The sequence below is a fragment of the Calidris pugnax genome, unplaced genomic scaffold (assembly GCF_001431845.1).
Source record: "Calidris pugnax isolate Ruff unplaced genomic scaffold, ASM143184v1 scaffold53, whole genome shotgun sequence".
In the NCBI taxonomy this organism is placed as follows: Eukaryota; Metazoa; Chordata; class Aves; order Charadriiformes; family Scolopacidae; genus Calidris; species Calidris pugnax.
In genome coordinates, this window is record NW_015090792.1 from 118,665 (window position 1) to 135,725 (window position 17,061).

Sequence of the window (17,061 nt, forward strand, 5' to 3'; positions counted from 1 at the left end):
TCACTTTGTCATCGAAGGAGATCAGGTTTGTGCAGCAGGACCTGCCCCTCCTGAACCCGTGCTGGCTGGGCCTGGTCACCTGGGTAACCTTCCTGTGCCTCATAATGGCACTCAGGATGGTCTGTTCCATGGCCTTCCCAGGCACCGAGGTCAGACTGACAGGCCTGGAGTTCCCCGGATCATCCTTCCGACCCTTCTTGTGGATGGGTGTCACATTTGCTAGACACCAGTCAGCTGGGACCTCCCCAGTTTGCCAGGACTGCTGGGAAATGATGGAAAGTGGCTCAGTGAGCACTTCCACAAATTGACCTGGTGCCTCTTCCTGTCTGTTTCCTCATTCATCACTGCTAGTGAGGGATAGAGGAGAACACAACTTGTGTTCCTGATCCCTTAAGTAGCCGTCCCAAGGCTCTAAAATCTTTTTTAATTGATTTCAGGCTGCTTCTCCCCACTTCTTCGCTACCCACCTGAAATACTAAAAGGGGGTAATAATCAGAGGGTTATAGCATACTCCATAGTTTGCTCCATAGCAAACTGCCAAAAATGTCTCTGTTTCAATCTTGTGGATTGGCGTCACATTTGCTAGACACCAGTCGGCTGGGCCCTCCCCAGTTTGCCAGGACTGCTGGGAAATGATGGAAAGATTCCTCTCACTGCTTTCATAACTTTTCCCCTTAACCTGAAAGTGGTAATGACTCATTTTGTCTTGGGATGGTGTGGGAGATTGCACAAATGTTCATCCAGAATAACTGACAATTATAATCTGATCTTTAATTGAGAACACAAAACTTTTTATTTCACCTGGATTTTTTTAACGGATAGATAATTATAGAGGTTAGACATAGCAAATTTTATCAGTCTTGAAAACATAGTTTAGGGGATTGGATTGCATTAGCAACTCCAAGACACAATTTGGTTTTTTTCAGTGGTTTGCCAGTATCAAGTCATAGTTCCTCTTGTTGTGAGAGCGACAGAGATTTGCATTCACTCGGTGTCTGAGAGGGCTGAATGGTTTGCTGGGAGGGCTGTAGCACACGCTGCAGTACGCACAGGCACCCCCTCACAATGTAAATGTGTCCCAGTATTGGAAGGAGCAAAGTCATTACTGTTCAAATGGTGTGCTTATTATTAGGATTTAACATTTGGAAACAATTACTAGGGTAATAGAGTTTCTTAACAGAAAGAGAACTAACGTTTTTGCAGTTTATATTGCTGTTAAATGAGTAATGTGTTCCTAAATACATATTATAAGAATTTCTGTATCATGGGGCCTGGAAGGTACTTGTATATTTTATGCTGTGACCTCCTCTTATTGTTATTACCAGCATTATTTTTTTATTAATTTATGTCTCTTTCTTGTTTGTTATAATTGCTTTTTCTCCTCCTTCTGTGTTCTGGGATTGGTTTTCTTTTTAGTTTTTCAAGTAGAGTATGTAGTGGATTGAAGCCATTATCTCTGGCTGATGAGTCAAAGTGGTAGCGTAACAAGTATAAATCAAAACATATCTATATATTTCCAGCAATGCCATATTACGAGGCCACCAACTAGATAGTTCATATAATTCCTACAGTGCCTTAATCCCAGTGGATTGTCATAAACATTATACCATTAATGTCCAGATTTAATAAAATTGACGATACCCATGAACATCAATTAACATACTGCTATCATCAGAGAGTACACAAACTGCAACTGTCAAGCTTGTTTTTCAAGAAAAGTACGCCGTTGAGAAGTTAAAAGTCATCCTGTCATGCATGATAGGCATCATAAGAGTCATGCATGATGGGCATTGGTTGGTACTTATCATGGTGGTGAATTTGAATCTTCCGTCATCATTATCCTAAGTCTTCCCTTCCTTGGCAACTTTGCATTAAAGAAGCAAACCAACCATACAAAAAATGTGTAACACCTACATTTTTATCTCTGCCCTGGTTGCTCTGAATAGTTCATCAACATGACCCTTCTTGCTGTCCTTCATATTCAAGTTGGCAGGATCATGGTTGTAATGATGCCAGAGCAGCGCAGAGCTCCAACCTGCTTACACAACGATGCTCCCTTTGTTTCTGCAACAGCCTAAACCTTGAGTCAGAACAAGGGAAAATAGAACTAGGACTACAAAGATGATGAGGGGCCTGGAGCATCTCTCTTAGGAGGAGAGGCTTAGGGACTTTTTAGGGTCTTTTTAGTCGGGAGAAGGCTGAGGGTGGATCTGATCAGTGCCTATAAATACTTAAAGGGTGGGTGTCAGGAGAATGGGGCCAGTCTTTTTTCAGTGGTGCCCGGAGACAGGACAAGAGAAAATGGGCACAAACTTGAACATAAGAAGTTCCATCTAAAGATGAGGAGAAACTTCTTTCCTGTGAGGGTGGTAGAGCCCTGGAAGAGGCTGCCCAGAGAGGTGGTGGAGTCTCCTTCTCTGGAGACATTCCAAACCCACCTGGACACGTTCCTGTGCAACCTGCTCTGGGTGGACCTGCTTTGGTCGGACTAGATGATCTCCAGAGGTCCCTTCCAACCCCGTATCATTCTGTGATTCTGTGAATTTTTTTGCTTTTCTAGAGTGGGAGGATTTGAAGCAGCTGCATGTTCATGTTTGTGGATGAATCACCAAACAATCAGAGCCAATAGTAAAGCAAAGGTGTGGATGAATCAGCAAACAATCAGAGCCAATAGTAAAGCAAAGGAAATAAAAGTGAGTTGGAGAAAGTATGCAGGAACCCAGAGTTTGAGACAGCTGGAATAAAATTTTACATCAGGACCTTCTCCTCTGACAGGGCCCATTTGCTGGAATGCTGCAGACTGCTGGGGAGTGAGGGGCTGTAGTCTCTATAAAGTGCTTAAATTGTCTCTAGGAGAGAATGGGAGAAGAAGGATCCACAGGTTGTCATTAGGGAGAGGGGGGACATTATTATGTTTACATAGCCGTGCATATGCTTAGCTACTACTGCTTTCTCTTCCTGCAGGTATTCACTATAAATTCAGTCAATTCTTGTTTCTAATGAGCAGGTGAGCAGTAATCCATCATTGCTTCATTATGGTGGGATTTCATGTTATGGTGAGATTTAATTACCATAATGATGAAGATTTTCTGCCAGAAATTATAGAGGTAATGAAGGATGCATGGGAGATAAAAGATGTGAGTGACTCAGTTAAGGCTAAACAAGTCATCAGTTTCTAATATTTCTAAAATAAAATTTAAGTTACATTTTTTCGATAAATTTACATCCATGAAGTTAATCCTTCCTTTCTAGCACACAACGAAAAACACTTCCCATTTAAAGAAACACAGGGTGGTCCAGCACAGCAGCAGCACATAACGTACATGAAAGTTCAAAAAATGAGCTGTATTCCTTCCAAAATGTAACTGCTTATTTATTTCTTTTCTGGTAGCATTAAAGGCATAACAGGTGTGGTGTTGGACTACAGTCTCAGTAAACATGTATTTTTTTTCCAATCTCAACTTGCCCGTTCAATCATCTGCTGCTCATTTATTGCCGCATATTTTCTACTATGACTAATATCCCTTAATTTATATTATGAACTACTTTCGGGCTTGCTGAGCACTAAATATCTAAAAAGAGGCAGTTATAGCATGTTAACAAGCCTGTATTTTGTATAGCTTCAAAGAAAGAACCCTGTGTGAAGAAGCACTGCACCCCATTAAAGACAAAATTCAAAGTGCCTCTTCATACAGTTTGTCACGTTGTGTTGTCAGCATCATCACAGAGATCTTTTGTGTGAAGAAGCACTGCACCCCATTAAGACAAAATTCAAAGTGCCGCTTCATACAGTTTGTCATGTTGTGTTGTCAGCATCATCACAGAGATCTTGTACTTGCTGCTCAAAGTTACTCAACATCGCTTGATTCTCTAGCCTCAGTCCTTCGAAATTAGTCACTGTGGTTGCTACATAAATCTAAAAGGTATTTTGAATACTTGTGGCAAAGCTAGGAGTAGCTTTCAAGTAGTGGCTTACTTCAGTGGACTTAATGTAAATGTGAAGTTGGAACAATATCTTGGCAAATCAAAATTGTAGGCTCAAAAAGAAAGGTTTCTTGCAAACCTTTCTTGTATCTTGGAGGATGAATGTACTGGTGAGATGCATGAACCTTAAAGGACAATACCTTTGAGGTTGGTACGTGTTTATTAGAAGAGGCCAAGATATTACACAAAGAATGGGAAGGGACTTAAAGTTCTTGATACTCCAGTATCTGGTGGAATTAGGTATTTCTGTATTATGCCATGTGATGAGTTCATTCCCACCCCCTGCCCCCAGCTGCATGTTTCACGAGTCAAAACTTTGAGGGCACTCTTTCACTTAAGTAATTTGAAGTGGAAATAATCACACTAGGTTTTCCATCACAAATATGGTTATTGATATTAGAATTAACTTGCTATTGCATTTGTAAAAGAAGCAGTTGTAAAGCTAAAAATCAGTGGGATACGTGATTTTTTCCCATTACTTTTATCATATACATTAGGAAGTATAAATTGTTCTGTGCTCACCTTCTTTGTATAAATTACAGAAACTGACTGATGAATTGAAAGCACAAATTACAGAGGAAACAAAACTGAAAATATCTTTGAAAGAATTTTTTTACCTTGGTGATTTTAAGTCATTGTACAGTTACTCATTCCTAGTTCCTTGGCAATCAATTTGAAAGGCTGGATGTACCTGGATGTGTAATATTCTGTTGCTGCGAACCACTCCACGGAATTACCTGGGTAAATTACGACAAATCACTCATTTAAAGTAATAATATCAGTCTTTTAGCTGAAGGATGAGAGCTTGCTTGAAATCTTAAGATCCTTGTTATTGTCCCAGTTCTAGATAGTATATTAACTGCCTACAGTAGTCCTTCAGGGGATTGTTAATGGTTATTAAGGCCTGGAGAATAGTGTTGTATCCTCTCAGCTTCCTCTTTGCTTCGTGAAAGAATAGATGCAGTTTACGTGCATGCACGAATATATATATATATCTCAACCAATTCTTGACACAAGGTACAGATCTGTGGTTGAAATATATATATATATATCTCAAACAATTCTTGACACAAGGTACAGATCTGTGGTTGTATTTTTCTCTAGCTGTGTACATGGCATGGTAGACATTTAGGGAAGAGGAAAAGAAAAGATAATCGTCCAGTAAAGGGATTACAGTTGAATAAAATTTTGATTTTCTTTCAGTAAAATAAATTCACCCCTTGAGAGAATGGTTTTCGGAAGTCACAGCTCAAATTTTCAGTTGGTTCAATGCTGAGTTTGTGACACCAAATCCAGAGACCTTCTTTCAGAAGAGCTTTAAAACTTATATTTAGACTATCATGTAATTTAAGATCACTACAAAGAGCTTTATTTTTAGACTATCATGTAATTTAAGATCACTACGACATGAAAGCATATGAAAACTGCATTTTAATATTTAGTATTACATTTACACATTCGTACTGTTCTGAATAGGGTTGATTAGCATCATATTAAAAGGGTTAGGAAAGTTACTAAGTTTAATAATAGATAAAGAATCAAATGAGGGTTTGCAGAAATGGAGGAGTTAGTGAAAGACTTGCAGGCATCAGGTGGGTACAGCCAGTTGGCACGGACCAGAGGAATGGATGGTGAGAAAGGGTGGCCCTTAGGGATGCTGTAGCTGAGATGTAATGACAGTAGCAAAGGTCTCCTCCTGTACAAACATCGATGAGCGCCGTGCTGGAGAGGTTTCTGCCGAGTGATAACCTCTGCCTGGCACTTCCTTTCAAGCTAAGCAGAGCTTCAGGAACCCACTGCAAAGCATAGGTGCATCAAAATGAAAGCACTTGCTTACTTGGGCCTAAAAATATTTTGTTAAAGGGCAAGCTGAGGCCTTGTGGCAGGGGTCAACAATGTGTGGGGCCTTGGGAGCTTGTTACAAAGAGTTCACTTCCCCCTTCCATGTTTTTTTCATGAACTGGTAGTGAAACAGATGGAGAAATTGTTGACAAATGGCTGAATATGAGCCGGCCGTGTGCCCAGGTGGCCAAGAAAGCCAATGGCATTCTGGCTTGTATCAAAAATAGTGTGACCAGCAGAAGTAGGGAGGTGATTGTCCCCCTGTGCTCAGCACTGGGGAGGCCACACCTCGAGTGTTGTGTCCAGTTTTGGGCACCTCAATCCAAGAGAGATCTCGAGGTGCTGGAGCGAGTGCAGAGGAGGGCAACGGAGCTGGTGAGGGGGCTGGAAAACAAATCGTATGAGGAGCGGCTGAAGGAGCTGGGGCTGTTTAGTGTGAGGAAGAGGAGGCTGAGGGGAGACCTCATCACTCTCTACAACTACGTGAAAGGACACTGTAGAGAGGTTGGTGCTGGTCTCTTCTCACAGGTAATTAGTGACAGAATGAGAGGGAATGGCTTCAAGCTCCAACAGGGTAGGTTTAGACTGAACATTAGGAAGGAATTTTTCACCGAAAGAGTGGTCGGGCATTGGAACAGGCTGCCCAGGGAGGGGGTGGAGTCACCATCCCTGGATGTGTTTAAGGGCCGTTTAGATGCAGTGCTGAGGGACATGGTGTAGGGGAGGACTTTGTAGAGTAGGGGAGATGGTTGGACTCGATGATCCCAAGGGTCTCTTCCAACCTCAGTGATTCTATGATTCTATGATTCTAAGATTAGTGTGAGCAAGACTGCTCCACGTGGAGAGATGAACCAGGAGCCGAGGGTGATCCAGCATGGGTAATGCCCTCCCTGAGTGGGTGCCGTCCCAGGTGGGCAGACCAACAGGCTCCATCGACGTGGTTGGGGATGGGGCCAGAGGCAGGGCTGGGACTGGTACCCTGTGGCATCACTGGAGCAGGAGGGGGGCCCTGGCTGGGGTGAAATGGGATGATCGGCCCAGGGGCAGGGTGAGGCTGGTCCAAACCATTAAGGGCTATGATGCCATGAAATATTGGGGCCTTTAGGGTTTTTCATTCTGCTTATTTAGTAATAAATAAGTACTCACCTTGAGTACTGTGTCCAGTTTTGGGCCCCCTACCATAAAAAAGACATTGAGGTGCTGGAGCGGGCCCAGAGAAGGGCAACAAAGATGGTGAGGGGTCTGGAGAATAAGTCTTATGAGGAGAGGCTGAGGGAGCTGGGGTTATTCAGCCTGGAGAAGAGGAGGCTGAGGGGAGACCTTATTGCTCTCTACAACTCCCTGAAAGGAGGGGGTAGAGAGGTGGGGGTCGGTCTCTTTTCTCAAGTCACAGGCCATGGGACAAGAGGAAATGGCCTCAAGTTGCGCCAGGGGAGGTTCAGGCTGGATATTAGGAAAAATTTTTTCACTGAAAGGGTTCTCAGGCATTGGAATGGGCTGCCCAGGGAGGTGGTTGAGGCACCATCCCTGGAGGTGTTCAAAAGACGGGTTGATGTAGTGCTGGGAGGTCTGGTTTAGTGATGATGCTCCTTGTTTGTTGTGTGGGTGACTATTTTTGTCAGTTAGGTTGATGGTTGGACAAGATGATCTTTAAGGTCCCTTCCAACCTAGAAGATTCTTTGATTCTGTAATGAAATTAATGATATATTTCTATGGTTAAAGAATGCCCAAGAGGAATAATGATTTTCATTAATGACATATTTCTATGGGTAAAGAATGCCCAAGAGGAATAATGATTTTCAAGTGCAATGATACCAAAGCACCCCCTTTCCTTTCCATAGAATAGCTTCACAAACATGGTGGGGGAATGTTAAATGTGCCCTTGGATGTCCCCAGGCAGCCGGGCATTATTAAACACTTGGAGGCAGCTCAGATGGGAAGGCACCAGCTCTGGTAATGTGCACGTAGACTTAAGTGGCAGATGTTCAAAACAAAATGACAGCAGAAAATTACAGATACGTATCTGTAGTTGTAGGAAAAGATTGGGAAGGTTTTAAAATTTCAGTGCGTGACACATGCCATGCTTTGAAGTAGAGCTTTTTACTTTCTCCCTTTCTGGGATCACGTTATGTACATTGAACTTTAGTGGAAGCAGGGAGCACTTTAAAAATGCATTTTTTTTTCCAATTTATTACACTTGTGATAAAAGCCAGCAGGCTGCAAAAGGAGTTGTAAATGCCTAATATGTATTTATTAACTCAGACGCTGTTCAGTCACGCTGGTTATTACAGCAAGGGAGTGTTGGGTTCCACTTAGATATAGTTGACTAGAAACCTTGGTATCAGAAGGGGTGATCAGAGAGGGAAGTCCTAAAGAGGTAGAAAAAATGCATGGACGTGCTTATAAACTCTTTATCTAAGTATTTACAAACCAAGCAAATGTAATGTTTAAGTAGCTAACAAACTCAATGAGTGATGTTTCTTTTCAGCAGGTCAGAAATAGGAGAGTATAACATCTCCTCTGACTTCTAGAATAGTTGTGGTCAGAGACTTTTCACTCAGCAGTTGAGGAGAGAGGCAAGAAGAAAGGGAAGCCTGGTGCAAAATTGCATTTGTGACGCAGGCTCCCGAGGTGGGCACCTCGACACATGGACTCTGTTGAGAGTGGGAAAAATCATCCAAACATTGTCATTGTCTTAGTGGTGTAGCTAAATCAACAGAACCTGTGATTTTGGTGTTCTTTGACAGGACCTTGTCCCTCTGGAGCTGTTGAGTAGATGAATAATTAGATTTTGCTGGCACAGAGTTACAGCTATTTTAATAAATACTCAGCATTTGATTTTAATTAGGTCACAATCTACAAAAAAAAAAAAAAACAACAACAGGGATTAAAAAGTCAGACTGACTTTATAAGCTGGAAAAAGGTCTCAAATCCTAGCTGACTAGATGTAAAGAAGCATAACCCTGTTTTGGTAAGAAGGAAACGGGGAGAGAGTCCAGCGTTGGACAAGATGATCTTTAAGGTCCCTTCCAACCTAGAAGATTCTGTGATTCTGTGATTCTGTGTGGATTTCTGCGGGTGTTGGTGAAGGAGAGGCTTCACTCCCCTGGGGTAGGGCTGCCCTCTAGTGCACTGCAGCCGACAGGCAGTGATTTCTTCACTTACAGGGTTCCCTTTGAGGGATAAAAGGGCATTTGCATGAATTATTATGCCTGAGATGCATATTTAAATGTAATATTTATGTACACGTCGATATGTGTATATACACATGAATATAGATCGAATGTATTGGAGTGTCGTCTGGAGTTGCTTGTGTGGAGGTAGCTGATTAACTGAATGTTTTGCTCTTTATTTTTCTCTTACAAAACAAGTTTTCTGCCAAAACACATTTAAAAAAAAAATAAATTATTCTTTACAGAATCACAGAATCCTCTAGGTTGGAAGGGACCTTAAAGATCATCTTGTCCAACCGTCAACCTAACTGACAAAAATAGACACTTTAGAAAGAATATCCTTTAGGTTAGGTTATTGGATGGATGGATGTTATTACTGGAAGGGTGGTGACAGTATATTGGATGGATGGATGTAATTAATGCTGGATGTTATTACTGGAAGGGTGGTGACAGTCAGGGGCTGCAGCTGTAGCTCACTGGAGTAGACGGGGCTGCATCCTGAGCTGATCCCAACTCCTTACTCTCAGCAGCTCGCAGGAAGGAGCCAGAATCCCAGTGTGTCCGGCTCCTTCCTTTGGGCGGGATTTTCCAAATATCCTGGAACTGCCATAGCAACTCCTGGTGCAGCTGACCTCCCCAGGCTTGGCTCTGTTGGAAGGGTGGGGTGTTATTTCCACAGGCGCTTCTCAGCCCTTTGGGAGGTGGATCTGCAGGATGTTCTTCGAGGTCAGGGAAGAGCAGTGGGGCTGCTCCTGTCTGTGACAAAGGCTGTTGTAAATCCTGGTGATTCCAGGATGTGGGAGCTGCTGAAGTGGCTGAATTAGGGTCCTTCTGCTCCCTGTGTGGGAGTCCACCGGAGCTGTAGGCACTCCAGCTACAGGTGAGGGGCAGTGATGGAGCAAGGAAGAAGGCAGACATTTGAATCCCAATTTCACTGAATTTCACTGAATTTTTAGAGTTGGAAGGGACCATAGAGATCATCTAGTCCAACTCCCAATTTTAGTGAGTGAGGGGGAAGAGGGAATTATTTCAGCCAGATGTGGAAGGCTTATATTCTTAACTTAGCAGAGTACAAGCATTAAAAGTCTCTTGGTATCTTCAGAAATCAAAAATGTATTAATGTCTCTGAAGTCCATTTAAATTTACAAGTTAGTTTGATGCTGGGAATGCTGTACTGCAGATATTTCCCTGCTGCTCTAGTTGTGTATCACCCTCCCGTGTCAGCAGTCACCGCCTGTCGAGAAGCACCTACTTTAGTACGAGTGCATTACTGCTGGTGACTGTCTTAATGATTTTTAAATTACATATTGATTTGGTCCTTAATGCCTTTCCTCCCGCATGCTTTGTTTTTCTGCATTGGCGTTCCTAGATGACTATCTTAGTTCACTGACATTTTTGTTCAGCATTTTCATAATCTTTGCAGACAGGTCAATGTTTGTTTCCTACAAACCCTTTGGTAAGTAACAACCTTTTAAATCTTGTGAACGAGATGTGTCTTGTTCAGAGGGAAAGGAAGTTGATCAGGAAGTGGGATTGTTCCTGTGCTAAGGATTACGTCTGAGTTAACAAATGAGTTGGCATCAAGAAATCTCTTAATGTGTCTTCTTTTGCTTTTGAAGGTACCAGTGTGGATTCTTAAGAAAAGCAGTATTTGAGCAGCCCTCCTATACTGTGCTTCCTTCATGCTTGGTTCCTAGTCTTTGTGGAAGGGAAAGATGTAAGGATGTCTCCTGTTCTGCCTTTATGTGCTGCCCAGTGTGAGCAATATGAAACAAAACCAAGCAAGAAGTGGTAGATAAAGAGCATCTGTGACAGGGAGAAGGCTTTGGGGGTTTTATGCTTTGACTTTCACTCTGTTTTGTAAACAAAGATGCATAAAAATATAATAAATCTGCAGCTAGATGAGAGTGATACAAAGGCTGTTTTGTATTGAGATATAAATATGTGACTGCTATTACCTAGCTGTCAAAATACACAGCCCCAGTCTTTTAAAGTGAGATATATAGAGAATTCATTACCTTTATTTTCCATTTACATATTTTTGTGTGTGCCTGATAGTTAATAGCAGCCTGGATTTATGTGACTGAAGCAATGAACTGTGAACAGTTGTAAGATGCTGCAGTTTGGCCGCAAAGGCGTGTGTAGGATTATGGCCCAGATGTAAAAGGTGATTACACTGCGTCTGACCACAGCTTGGTAGAAGGTCACTGCCCTGTTCCCAACCTGTGGTTCAGGATCACGCTCATCTGCTGCAGCCTTCTCTGCAAAGTCAGGCTTAGCGGTGTGGGACGCAGAAGCCATCGGGTATGGCATAATCCTCAATTATTGTATTTATCTGTGCAAAAAACACGTCTTGGACCTTGGTCTCCAGGAATGATAGAAGCAGAGGGCTTTTCAGTTTTGGGCCCCTCACTACAGGAAAGACATTGAAGTGCTGGAGCGTGTCCAGAGGAGAGCCACCAAGCTGGTGAGGGGCCTGGAGAACAAGTCCTATGAGGAGAGGCTGAGGGAACTGGGCATGTTGAGTTTGGAGAAGAGGAGGCTGAGGGGAGCCCTCATTGCCCTCTACAACTCCCTGACAGGAGGGTGTAGAGAGGCAGGGGTTGGCCTCTTCTCCCAAAGGACGAACAACAAGACCAGAGGAAATGGTCTGAAGTTGGGGCAGGGGAGATTTAGATTAGATATTAGAAAGAATTACTTTACTGAGAGAGTGGTCAGGCCCTGGAACAGCCTGTCCAGGGAGGTGGTGGAGTCACCATCCCTGGAGGGATTTAAGAAACGTATAGACATGGCTCTTCAGGGCATGCTCTAGTGCCCAAGGTTATTGGTTTATGGTGAGGTGGTTGTGGTGGGGTTTAGTTGGTGGGGGCGGTTTTGGTGGGCGTTTGGTGTGGTGGGTTTTGTATTTGTTTGGTTGGAGTTTTGGGGGTTTTTTTTGTTTGTTTGTTTTTGTGGTTGGACTCGATGATCTCAGAGGTCCCTTCCAACCACTAAGATTCTGTGATTCTGTGATTCTCTAAATGTCATCTTTTTGCCCCAAGTCCCTCTGTGATGAAAACCTGAGAATGCTGTCCCTCAGGGAATGCCGAGCACTGCTCACTGTTAAGTCCACTTCTACGAAGAAAATTGGATTGGAGACCTTGAATACAGGGGCATGGGTTTTGGAGGTGGAATGGGGTGGATCTCTCAAGCTGTTCACAGAAAATACAGAGTGTACTTTCTCTCTGTGCTCTATCAACATCAGATCTAGACTGTGTTCCATCCGTGGTGGTGGCGCTTTTTGCTAGAAAATCAATAATCTCTTTTTGTGACCTTTTTTGGTACCTTTAAATGCCATGTGAAGAGAAATTATACCAGTTGAAGGAGATGATAGTATATGAAACTCTCCAACGTGTCTCTAATAAACTCTTCACCTACTCTGTTGAGAATTATCCAGAAGAGTCATTTCAACCAAAAAAAAAAAAAAAAGCCCATTTCTATGTCATCTGCATGTTTTGCATGTAAACCTTCTGCCTGCAAAAATCCCTGTTCTGCTTCTAGCAGTTATTCATGGGAGATGTTTGCGATGAGCCTTGATTGCCTGTCTGATGGAAGTCTGGCTCTCTCTGAAGTGCATTTAACCGCAGCCGCATAATAAGCCAACCTCTGGTGATTCTTATGGGGAACTTTTATTTTGATAAAAGGGGAAACATTTAAGTTTGAACTCCGCTATAAAGAATTAGTGGCTGTTTCAGGATTCAGGAAGCGATGAGCGAGGAAGAAAAGCCCATGGAGCTGTTCTGTCTAGTTATGGCTGAGACATTTGGTGCCTATTCAGTCAGCTCGGCTGAGGTTTATGAGGCACAATTGTGCATAAAGCTTTTCATAGAGAAAAGATAAATTAGAGAGGCAGAAGGCTTCCTGCCCTACTGTATGTTTTGCTTTGTATTCCTGTGTATTTTGTACTGATCCATGTATTTTGAAAAATAGGCGCGTTAAATAGGATGACTTACTCACTTTCTATGGCAGGGTATATGGTATATCAGCTTCAAACAGGATTACGCTTTCCAATACCTTAAGTCACAGATTTTCACACACTAAGGTCACATAAAGGTATTCAGAAGATAATGAAAACATCACACGGTGATTCTCCCCACCCCCCGAGTGAGCAAACAGTGGAGTGTGATCTCTTGCTGCTACGCCAAAGAAAAATGACCAGGTATGGCTGTGAATTTGTAGGTGCACAGAGAGAGGTGGATCCAAAATAAATTCATAAATACAGATAAAAGGCTGAGTTTTTCCAGAAACTTCACTTCCTTCATGGAGGTGATCCTAAGCAGCCAGATCATGGGAAGCAAAAGCTGTAACCAAAAAAATTATTTATCATAAGCTTATTATTGGGTGGTTACCACATATGGAGGGACAAAAGGTGGCTTCTCTGTGTGCACACAGTTTGTAAAAGGTTATGTATCTCACTGGAAAACTTTCAGGGTCTATGAACCAAAAGTTTCAAACACAGTGATTTACACAGTTGTAAGACTTATGTGTGTAAGTCATTTCTCCTGTCATCCCGGAGATGATTTTTAATACTCCATCCCTAAATGCTTAGGATTTCTATACGCATAGCTACTTTGTGTCTGCTTCAAACAGACACATTCCCTGTCTTTTCTTTGAGGTAGAACAGCTGTGAATGGAGTCTTATGGTGTGAGACTGCTCTACGATGCTGGTTTCTTTGCCATAGTGATATATTGCTCTGCAGTGGCATTTCTGGGAGTAAAGCAGATCAAAAGATAGCTTATTTATACAAGCGCAATGTCACAGAATCACAGAATGCGGTGGGGTGGGAGGGGACCTCTGGAGATCACCTAGTCCAACCCCCTGCCAAAGCAGGGCCACCCAGAGCAGGTTGCACAGAATCACAGAATCATTATGGTTGGAAGGGACCTCTGAGACCATTGATTCCAACCACAAAAAACCCAACCCAAACCAAACCAAAAAAACCAACAACACACACAGCACCCCACCACATCACACCCACCTACAAACCAATAATCTTGGGCACTAGAGCATGCCCTGAAGAGCCATGTCTACACATTTCTTAAATACCTCCAGGGATGGTGACTCCACCACCTCCCTGGGCAGGCTGTTCCAGGGCCTGACCACCCTCTCAGGAAAGTAATTCTGGACAGGAATATGTCCAGGTGGGTTTGGAATGTCTCCAGAGACAGACACTCCATCACCTCTCTGGGCAGCCTCTTCCAGGGCTCTGCCACCCTCAGTGGAAAGAAGTTCCTCCTCATGTTTAGGTGGAACTTCTTTTACTCAAGTTTGTGCCCGTTCCCTCTTGTCCTGTCCCTGGGCACCACTGAAAAATGACTGGCCCCATTCTCCTGACACCCACCCTTTAGGTATTTATAGACGTTGATCAGATCCCCCCTCAGTCTTCTCCAGACTAAACAGACCCAAGTCCCTCAGCCTTTCCTCCTCCTAAGAGATGCTCCAGGCCCCTCATCATCTTTGTAGCCTCTGCTGTCCCCTCTCCAGCAGTTCCCTGTCCTTCTGGAACTGGGGAGCCCAGAACTGGTCCCAGTGCTCCAGATGGGGCCTCCCCAGGGCAGAGCAGAGGGGCAGGATGACCTCCCTCCACCTGCTGCTCACACTCTTCCTGATGCCCCCCAGGATGCCATTGGCCTTCTTGGCCACAAGGGCCCATTGCTGGCTCATGGCCATCCTGTTGTCCACCAGGACTCCCAGGTCTTTCTCCTCAGAGCTGCTCTCCAGCAGGTCACCCCCAACCTCTCCTGGTGCAGGGGGTTATTCCTCCCCAGGAATAACCCCATGTCACTTTGAAGAGTTGTGAGAAACAAGGGTTTTTATGTAAAATAGCCCTGGCTATTAAATTCTCAGATGAACTAAATATTTTGTTGTAAGCAGGTCAAGAAATAGAAATTATAAGATTCAGTGCTTGTAATTCAGTGCAAAAATGCTAATTTCTTTGAATTCAAATGGTTTTTTCCAAAATGTTTGAATGCTCTCCTAGTTTGAATTGCCTAGTAGTCACTTCTTGATGATCCAGTTGTCTCTTTCAAAAGCTAAAAATCAGAGAAAAAGCATTTCCAGTGCTTTGAAGACTTGAATTGCAGACCTTTCTGTGGAACACAAAATGCATTAATTATTCAGGCACTTACTGTGTGGACTTGTAACAGTCTTTTTTTCTTTTTTTTTTAAGTAGATGTTTCTTATAGTGTTGTTTCCTGTGATGAGGTGTGGATGCCTGTTTGAATGGCTGTGCAGTACAGCGTGCTGGCCAGTATCAGCATATTGCATTTGCAGCACGAAGGGCTGTGACATCTGTATGAACTTTGAGTGTGGGTCACCCAAGCCATGGGTGGCACCTGTATTCCCCCTAAAGGCATGTGATCTTCTGATTTGATCTGAAAAAACTCAGAAAATGTAATCCGTGTTATCCATATGCACAAAACAATAGAAATAATAGTATGCAAAAAATGAATTAATCCGCTCTCAATATAATTCAAGCTAAGGTAGTGGCTGTGCAGAAAAGAACCTGGAAATCAGTTTTATTGGGAGAATAAAGATTGTGATTTAGAGATGTACATTTAATTTTTTTAAAGGAACATGAAGATAAATTTTCTGGAACTCTCTGAGAGAGAGTCACCGTCCCTGGCTGTGTTTAAGGGCCGTTTAGATGCGGTACTGAGGGATATGGTGTAGGGGAGGACTTTGTAGAGTAGGGGAGATGGTTGGACTCGATGATCCCAAGGGTCTCTTCCAACCTCAATGATTCTATGATTCTATGATTCTATGAATGCCTTTGTACTAACCTGTGATGGTGGTTGAGTTCCTCAGAGTTCGTGGCTCCTGATGCACAGGGCACCGTGTCACCGAGAGCCACGTGCATCCAACTGCTGCATCTGCCTTGGTGCCACCTTGCACAGTCCCTCACTGCCTGGTGTTTGAGTGAGGTTACATCTTCCACACACGGAGGTGTATATATGTATATATACATATATAACTATGCAAACATACACAGGTGTGAAAGTATACATATGTGAGTACGCACACTACTGCATCCGTCAAATTGGGCCTTTGGAGCTTCTTTTAGACAATATCAGTCCAAAGAGCACCACCTCAGACTCTCATGAGGTGCTGGTAATCATCTGATATTTTATTTTCCCTCCATTTATTGCGTATGCAGAGGTAACAAACACCATCAAGCAGCAGCAGCAGCTCGCTCATTTTAGAAAATCAGCAAAGACGTGTGGCCCACTGCTTGAGAAGCAGGTGTGATGAAAATCTCTGCTTTGTTTACTTGGGAGACTGCATGTTTTTTCTGCAGAATTTCCTTCTGTTGATCTGTCTCACATGAATTTTTGGTTTTTTGTTTGTTTTTTAAACTTTGGCACCTTCCCCACGGGTGCTAGTTCTGTGTGGTGGTAAAGGAATTGAGAGCTGAGGGAGACTATGAATAGCAAATAAATAGGTTTCTTAATGACCAAAGAAGTGAGTGGATAGAGTTAAAAAAAAAAAAAAAAAAGATTGTGAGTGCATCTGTAATTCTGTTTGAACTTCAGAACTAAACTCTTAATTATATTTTGCAGGATATGAACGATTACGCTCCAGTATTTAGCAAAAAGCTCTACAGGGGAATGGTTGCTCCTGATGCAGTCAAGGGCACCGTTATCACGACCGTTTCAGCTGAGGATGAAGACCCACCGGTAAGCAAAAAGGTTCTATTAATACTCTGCACCCAAGAGGGAAAAATCTTTAACCCTCCTAGGTGACCTAACTCTCTCAACAACAAAGGTGATTATTATGAGTTTTGCAGAGCGGGAACTCATACATTTTTTATGTCAGCCTGTCCTTTGTCGTTCTGGACAGAGACTGCATTTACAACGATTGTTCCTGACAAATCAATGATACAGCTCCTTTCTGCCAGGAAGATTTTTTTGAAAGCTTTTTATTTGTCTTCAGAGTGTAGATGAATAAGAGGAATAGGCAGGAAGGGAAGCCATGCCTGTCTTTGGTACAGTTCTGCAGCTTAAAGAGGAAACAACAAACCCC

At 43.0% G+C, this 17,061-nt stretch overlaps 1 protein-coding gene across 1 annotated transcript in view; it reads left to right on the forward strand.

Annotated features, from left to right (window-relative positions):
• Nucleotides 1-17,061, forward strand: part of PCDH15 (protocadherin-related 15) — a gene marked incomplete at its 5' end in the record, with an annotated part of 305,454 nt that overhangs the window by 111,285 nt on the left and 177,108 nt on the right. The window contains one exon of the mRNA XM_014966628.1: nt 16,599-16,715. Coding sequence (XP_014822114.1) covers nt 16,599-16,715 — 117 coding nt within the window. The remainder of the gene's footprint in view (nt 1-16,598; nt 16,716-17,061) is intronic.